This window comes from Sceloporus undulatus, chromosome 3, assembly GCF_019175285.1.
Source record: "Sceloporus undulatus isolate JIND9_A2432 ecotype Alabama chromosome 3, SceUnd_v1.1, whole genome shotgun sequence".
Classification (NCBI taxonomy): Eukaryota; Metazoa; Chordata; class Lepidosauria; order Squamata; family Phrynosomatidae; genus Sceloporus; species Sceloporus undulatus.
In genome coordinates this window covers 185190673-185199291 of record NC_056524.1, presented here as the reverse complement: position 1 = coordinate 185199291, position 8619 = coordinate 185190673, and the positions used below count along the sequence as shown (strand labels likewise).

The 8619-nt window shown below is 40.0% G+C and overlaps 1 protein-coding gene across 3 annotated transcripts in view; it reads right to left on the bottom strand.

Annotated features, from left to right (window-relative positions):
- Positions 1-4765: 4765 nt before the first annotated feature.
- The window catches only part of STK32C (serine/threonine kinase 32C), a 249608-nt gene continuing 245754 nt past the window's right edge, over positions 4766-8619 (bottom strand). For all 3 annotated transcript variants that reach the window (XM_042460811.1, XM_042460812.1, XM_042460813.1), the window contains one exon: positions 4766-8439. In XM_042460811.1, the coding sequence (XP_042316745.1) occupies positions 8301-8439 (139 nt within the window). In that variant the 3' untranslated portion in view covers positions 4766-8300. The remainder of the gene's footprint in view (positions 8440-8619) is intronic.

Below are 8619 nucleotides of genomic sequence, written 5' to 3'. Positions count from 1 at the left end.
CTTTATTTTGGCCTGTCTGTACAGGCTCATTATGATGTTTCCCAATGATTCATTCCTTTTCATGATCTGTCCAAAGTATGACAGTCTAAGTTTTGTCATCTTGGCTTCTAGGGATATTTCTGGTTTGATCTGCTCTAGGACCCATTTGTTTGTCCTTTTGGCTGTCCATGGAATCCTCAGCACTCTTCTCCGGAACCATGTCTCAAATGAGTTGATTTTTCTCCTATCTTCTTTTTTGACTGTCCAGCTCTCACATCCATACATGGTAATAGGGAATACAATGACCTGTATGCTTCTGATTTTTGAGGTAAATTGTATGTCTTTCTTTTTTAGGATCTTTTCTAGTTCTTTCATAGCCACTCCTTCCGCCATTCTTAATCTTCTTCTGATTTCTTGGATGTAGTCCCCGTTCCGATCAATGTTTGATCCCAGATATGAGAACTCTTTTACTATTTCTATTTCCTCATTGTCTAATTTGAATGTATGAAAGTTCTCTGTGGTCATTATTTTTGTTTTCTCTAAGTTCAACAGTAAACCTGCTTTTGCACTTTCTTCTTTGATCTTCCTTAGTAGTTGTTCCAGGTCTTTAAGGTTTGCTACTAGTATGGTGCCACCAGCATATCTCAGATTGTTGATATGTCTTCCGCCTATTTTCACTCCTCTCTCTTCCATGTCCAAATTCTGGGCCTGCATAAGAGTTTTAGCCAGTACCTTAAACCCCAACTCCAAGCAGTGCATTCCACTGAGGGCCAACTAACTGGAATTCTTTATAGCAAGAATCCACTGGTGGGACTGTTTATGTGAATGAGATTTTACACACCTTTAAGTAACGATATTATATTCACAGGTGGTTTTGTGAAAGTAAGCAACATGACAACAGTAAAACATGCATAAAACCCACAGCTCAGGTTTCCAGATCTCAGGGACTGGGCTTGATTTTAGAGCCTGAAGCCTCTTCTCTAGTCCTTTGGGGGAGGTGGAAGGTGTTCAGGATGAGAGCAACATATTGCAAGGTGTGTATATATTTTTCCTTATTGGAGGAAATACAGAGTAGGCCAAAATATGTTCTCCAGTTTAACTTTTTCAAAAAGAAAGCATGTTGGCTCAAGTCAATAAATTATTTCTTTCAATTGACGCTAAGGTCTATACTGTTAAAATCTTATTAATGTAAAATGTCTGCTTTCTAATATGATATGTAACTTGCCATTGACAATCACCATCACTGGGTGCTCATAAGTTTATTCAGGTTTACTCAGAAGTAAGATCTATTGTGTTGAGTGGTTCTTATTTTTATAATCCTGAAAATGTCTTTAGGCTTCCCCTCCCCCTTTTTATTTTTTTAAATATTTTCTACATTCTATTACAACTTATCTAAATATCTTTTCTATCCCACCTCAGTGCTTCCCTTCCCGGAGCCATTTCCACCCTTATATTCCATCCAAAATTGCAGTTCCTCTCGTGGAAGTATTTTTTTAAAAAATGTCTTTAGGCTTGTTGCAGACTTATCCTTTGTCCCAAGGTAAAAGAATTGTGGACTTTTCTGTCAAATTTGAATGAATTTACAAGTTACCTTCAGCAGAGTGCTCTGTGTGTGCATGTGCATGTGTGTGTATGAGAGAGAGAGCCTTCAAGTTGTCTAAACAGCGCTTCATAAATAAAGGTTAACAATAATAATAAATAATAATAATAACAACCCCATGAATTTCATAGGGTTTTCTTAGACAAGAAATACTCAGATGTGGTTTCAGCAGTTCCCTCCTCTGAGGTAGAGCCTACAGCACTTGATATTAATTGAAAGTCTTTCATCCAAATGCTAACCAGGGCTCATCCTGCTTAGCTTCCAAAATCAGAAGAAATCTGATGTGTTCAAGGTATTTGCTGCTGTAAAATTGATGTCTAGCTCAAAAAGGATAAATTGCTCCTTTTCCCCACTAGAGGGTAGTTAGAGGCCACATTAAAGGAATACTCTGTTTGAGTGTGCAACCTTCTTGTTTACATACATTCAAAATGTATAATGGCAAATTAAGACACACTCCCTCCCTGTCACTTTCGGCCTCTGAGGGAGAGAGAAGGCTGGCCCAGTACCGCCAGGGGCTAGCCTGAAGAAGGAGGCTCCTCCCTCCCTGTCATCTTTCGGCCTCTGAGGGAGAGAGTAGGCTGGCCCAGTTCCATCAGAGGCTAGCCTGAAGAAGAAGAGCCCTCCCTCCGGTCCATCTGCCTTGGTCCAGGCCTCAGAGGGAGAGAAGAATGCTGGACCCGATTCCTTCCCCCCTCACCATTCCCTTCTCCTTTTGTGTCGTGTCTTTTAGATTGTAAGCCTGTGGGCAGGGAACTGTCTGTTATCCCCTCTATTGTAAACCGCTCGGATTCCCAGTGATTGGGCGGTATATAAATAAAACCTATTATTATTATTATTATAGTAATAGCATCATGATGTTATTTGGTTAGTAAATTCTATCCCAATCGTGGCCTCTACCTACCTTCTAGTGGGGAAAGGGAGCAACGTATCCCGTTCTCGAGCTAGACATCAATTTTGCAGCAGCAAAAGTTCCTGAATGAATCATATTCCACCTGATTTTGGAAGCTAAGTAGAGTCAGGCCTGCTCAGCACTTGGATTGGAGATCACCAAGGAATACCAAGGAATGCTGTAGACTGTATTTCAGAGGGAGGCGATGGCAAACCATATCTGATGGCTTGAAGGCAAGGTAGGCAGAATCAATCTGGTGTTATTTAGATTTTTGCAGATCTGCATTTTTTGACATTCTGGAGTAGACTTTACATTAAAGTCAATGGGCATGCTCAGTAGACCTCCAACTCTCTCCCTTCCCCTCCTGCCATGCTGATCTTACGTTACTATGCAGCGGATCCAGTGAAGTGCCCAATGCATATTGTGAATCGATACACATCAGTCCCAACGTGCACATTGGGCACTCTTGCCAGTGTCCTTTGCAATTCATTAACAGGCTTTCTTACCGCCTCTGTTACATAGATAACTATATGTAAAGTTACATTAAGTAAAAGGTAAAACAGTTTTCTGGTATTTGTCTTTAACTTACAAAGCTCATGTATACTGAGAAGTGAGGCTGCACCTTCATTACCCAAAAGTGCCTCTAGGCCCTATGTGGGCCCAGAGGCATGTTGTCAAAGTCACGATCAGACATGAATACATAGCAATCAGGGCTAAGTTCCTATTGGACCATTCAGGGAATGTAAATCTCTGCCTGGTAGCTACACCAGTGATTTAGGGGAACAAAGGCTGATCCTTCTTCCCTAGATGGACAAGGGCAGTCAGAGGGCAACCCTAGGACATACCCTCGTGGGCAGTCAGTTTGTGTTGAGGCAGGGAGAAGAACAGCACCTAGGAGCTGGCCAGGTTGGCCTTCAGAATTTGGACAAAGGTGCTGAGGAAGTGGGTATTGGGTACCTCCTTGGATGATGATGCAAAAGTATTGTGCTGGCCCAACTGGGAACTATGGCAGTATAAGGCACCAATAGGATTTTGGCCCAGGAACTCAGTAAAATTCTGTCCTTGGATGATTTCAGTATCATGTGTTCCTGTTTCTTGGGTACTACAACATGTGGTAGTACATCAAAAGGAAATTTTGCTGAAATGTTTAGGTCTGCAAGCAAGAAACAATTTCTTTATCCACTTCTTGTGGCTTTTTCATACTCCCATTTGTCTTATGTCATCAATGAGTGAGGCAAAATAATCCAATCTGGGTTGGAATAAAAAATTAAGCGACATTTCCACTTTGCACATGTGGGGTTGCATAATAATAGCTCCTGTTATATTTGCATCAGATGGTTGGCGGAGAAAGAAAAAACAGAATTCCTTTCCTTCTAAATGAACTGATTGGTGCCATGAATCCAGAAGGAGCAAAGTAACAGACTACATCTGGAATTCTCTTGGCACTTATGAATATATAACCTGCAGTTACACATTTGTAATTGCTATGTGTTCATGATCCCTATATAGCCCCTAGTTTAGGGGCTAGGTAGGGATGATGAAAGTCTCCCAAACCCCACTTCTCAGTAAGCAGCTACTGGGACCAAAGAGTCTGTTTCCCTGTTGACTGAGAAGCGGCTGCCTGATGTTCCCACATACACCCCCCTCCCCCAAGTGATTTACATTGTGAAGAGGATTTGCAACAGGGGTCCTTTTTTCTACCCCTCGCACCAGAGATTGCTCATGGGAGTGGGTGGGAATGACTCAATCAGCAGGAGAATGGATCACCATATATCCCAGTGGCTGCTTACTGATCAATGGATTTGAAGGTGTTTGGTCATAATCTACTTTGTAGCACTGTAGTTATGGTGTTATGTAGTATGTAACCATCATACAGGATTTTGCTCAACTGTTTTAATAACAACCATAAATGAGGGACCAAAAAAGAACAAAAAGGGTCAAATTGCATTTTAAAAAATAATGCTCCAAAATGTACAACCTTATTCCTCTTTTAACAGGAATTTTATTTCCAAATTGTAGTCCCTGTCAGCATTGGTGATGTGTATTTATTCATTCATTCAAGGGTGAGGGGGATTTACTTGGGGTTTTCTTGAGTGTTTTTTTTAAAGTATGCAGGATGTGTACCCATATGACCATGGTAGGTCTGCTACTTAAAAATGACCTTAATCTATCCCTTTCAAAAGGCTTAGCTACTGACCATACAATAGGAGACTTGAATACTCGTTCTTAAACAATATTCAGTTTCTGAATTGTAAAATGTAATAGTTCTTCATTGTTTGAGGGCTGACACCAATCACTGTTGTGCTCAATATAAGCATTTATTTTAAATTGTTTCTTAAAAACCACAGATCTCTGCGATTACATCTCACAAATACCATATATTACAATGAAAAGTAAAGTACACAGCTCTAGTTGTAAGTAAAGTCGATAGGAACAGGGTTCAAAAATCCATAAATTCCTCATCTAAAGACTGTGTATCAAACCCTAGAATCTAAAAGGCCTGGGTGCTATGGAATACCACTGGAATGCAGTATTGGTGAACAATGTAAGGGAAACAGAAAGAAAATAGCTAGTTTCATGAGTAATTTTGGCTTTACGGAATTGAAATAGGTGACAAAGCACCATTCCAGTCATCACTTAAGTTAAAGATGGAAGGTGAATTCAGCCACAACAAGCCTGGTGATACCTATGTAACATTTTTTTTTGGTACCCAAACATCAGAAAGGCAGTCATTGTGCACTTTCAATGACATGGTTATAACTGTATAAATGTAAGGTATACCTTTTGTCCTGGCAGTGGAGAAGTTGTAGTAATGAAATTAAACTCAAATGGATGTAAAAGGCCATACTCACATGCTTACAACCATCACGAGATAAGCATATAAGTAGATGCCAGAAGGCTTATGACTGCCTACAGTCTAAGTAAGTGGCCAGCCTAGCAGATGTTTGCTACTTGCCTGCAGGAAAGGAAGTCATGTTCTTGGATGCGTCTCTTCCTATATAGGTGTCCTCTGGTGGAATTACTGATGGTGGCAGTGCTATAAATCAGTGTCAAGCATCTGCCATTTAAATCATACATCCCCAAGCATTGTCAAAAGGACTGCCTCCCATCTGCTTGATAATGTTATGTGAAAACAGAGCAAGCACAAATCTGTCATTGTCAGGAGAGAAGAATGGCTTGGGTTGGGCAATATTTCCAACCAGATCAGACCTATTGAATTCAATGATATTTACTGATGTGCTGATTTACTTTTCAACAACTGATTCTGTGTGTCTACTCTAGTTGGGATTAACCAAAAGGATTCAAGATTTCATTAACAGCTTCAAGGTGGAAATGGAAGGACTGGCCCATGTTCCAATGACAGAATTTGCTTCTGGCAAAGTGGTGACATATTCTGAAAACTCACAGACTTAACTATCCCATCAAAATCAATAGATTGTAGATGGGTCAGGTTCTGTATCTTTGCTTAGCTAAACAATGCAGTTGTAAACTAGTTAATTAGGTTTTTTCCCCCTTAAAAAAATCCCTGGGTTCTCTGTTCACCAATAACTACAGCTACCAAGGGAGACAAAATTGTAAGATGATAGCCATTGTGTCTAAATCTAGGTAGAACACTCAACACAATGCTAGCTATATAGAACATTCTTTCCAAAACACTCCTTGGAAATAGCTATTGAAAATTCTACATTTTAAATTTGTGTTTGATGAATCTGTCCCTGCAGGTAAATAGGAAATACAATTGCCAAACCATACTTAAGTTTGGGATTAAAGCTGTACTGTGTTTAATGTATAGTCTCTTGTGCTAATGCAGCTGAACAGTGTGTTCTGTGACCAGCTGACTATCTATGTTGGCACTCTGACTCTATAAACATTTCTGCTGGCATGGTTGGCTAGGCCTGCAGTGAACATTAGGGTTTGTTTTTTTTTGTGCTGCGCTAGGATGGCTGCTGGCATAGCGCAACCTGAAACAGTCTTATGTCTGCTTGAGAGCTACTCCGCTACAAGCCCAAGGAAATGACACTTGCAACACTACCAAAACTGAACAAATTCTACAGCTGAACTGTAGAATTGACATACCGGTTATCTGGCTACAGCCTCCTAACAATGGAGCAATTAATAGGAAACCTTTGGCATCTTTGTGCCCAACACATTGTGCCCAGCACACCTGAATGTCTTTTGTAGTATTTCGTATGAAATTTTGTTCATACACTATATTTTTTACCAGCATCCACATAAAACTGTGGAAAGGTAAACATGTTTTGGTTGTTGCCCATATAAAATTGTGATAGACTTGTCATGCCATTTGTTGTGTGGGTTGGTATGAAGAGTTGGGAGGAATTCTATACTCTTGCTGCTCTGTAGCAACAGAGACATAGAAAGGATTTTGATACAGCACAGCTACAGAGGTAGTTGTAGCTTCAAAAATAAGGTTGTAAAGACTCCTGCTTTCAGGCTGACCATAAGTCAAGCCTGGCACACTTGTAGCAGGAATTCCAATTCCAAAAGGAGAGCAGAAAAAAATATCTTGACTCTAAAAGCATGCTAACTCCATTTTCCATCAGGAAAAACACAACTCTAATGAAAACAGGACAATCTTTTAGACACTTGATAACAAAGTTTGACTGAAAACAATTACAAGCTTTATGTACAACACATATATTCACTATCCTAGAATTGAGAGTTCTAAGCATTTTAATAGTGACCTAACACCACTCTACAGCAAAGTAAGCCATTACCAATGGTATCCTATGCATATCTACTCAAAAGTAAGCCCCATTAAGTTCAGTGGAACTTATACTCTGGTAAGTGTGTATAGGACAGCAGCCAAAGAGGGAAACAATTATAAAAGGCAATATCCACAGCTGGAGCAAACATCTGGTTTTTCCGATCCTCATGAGTAGACAAATGCTAGAAATTTATATACAATACTTTAAATTACACTTAAAACAAGGTAAACAGAGAGAAACATCAAGGTATCACTTCTGCCAAAATTAGGGCATCATTATCTAAGTATCCTATCTCAGTTCAGGCAACTTTGTGCCCTGCTCCTTTGATATGAATGAAGAAAACACTTGTTTCTATGCACATGCTTGTAACCCACTCAGTTCCTTGCAAAGAAGAATAACTTTGAGACAAGTTTTGGTCCGTTTAAAAAACATCCTCCCTTGTTCTGTTTAGACCATTTTAAAGTTTCAAGTGCAAAAACCCAGTGAATTTGGCCCTACATATGCAAATGCCTTGGAAAGCCTTCCATAACACTGAAACTAGACTCGTGGAAAATCAAGCATCGTCAAGATGTCACTCGACCTCTCCCTACAGCTGCCATGCTCTGCAAGAACCCTCAGATGTTCTGAAGGTACCAAGAGACAATCTTACATGCATCAGCTGGAGTATCAGGACAGAAAGTGAGTTTTCAATTGTCTTTGCACTCTTTCCTTCCCATGCCATCCCATTTTGCATGCTTGGGATCTGTACTCTCTTGGACCTAAACTTGGGGTCTGGTCTCCCACCTTTACTACTTGAAAAATATACTTCAGGTCACCATCTGTCCCTGTGAAAAGAAAAGGGCAAAGAAAGGAACGGTTTTTGCCAGTGTGTTGCATAGCAAAGTATCAGGTAATAACAGGCTATCTTTTTAATCCATGAGTTCTATCAGAACTATCTTCCTCTGCTGTGGCTCTACAGTGTTGTTTTGTGTGACTCCCTTCTTTTATTTTTTCAAATCTCAACTAAAGTACTTAATGTACTGTCATCTGCATGTCAGTGCAACCTGAGAATGATTTATTCAAGAAATGTGCAAGCTTTTGGCCCTGTTGCCTCATCCCAGTAGTCCTAGCTGCTGCCTGTGGAAGAACATACTGAGCTACACATATTCAGGTTGGAATTTTCAGATTCTGTTTCAGTCTCAGTTTCATCTGTGGTTTCCGGAGGAGAAATTGACTCATTCATTTGATCCTGACTCTTCTTCAACCTGTATAAAATAGAAGGGTGTATTGATTATACACATGCCAAAACAGTCATGAAAACAGTTATTTGAGATGATGAAGCATGCCACAAAGGGATGTTGAATGGCGCTGTGGACAATTAGGATGGTTTTCAATGAATCTCCAAAATTGCAGGGTCTCCACTCATGTTTTTAATCTGATGGTTT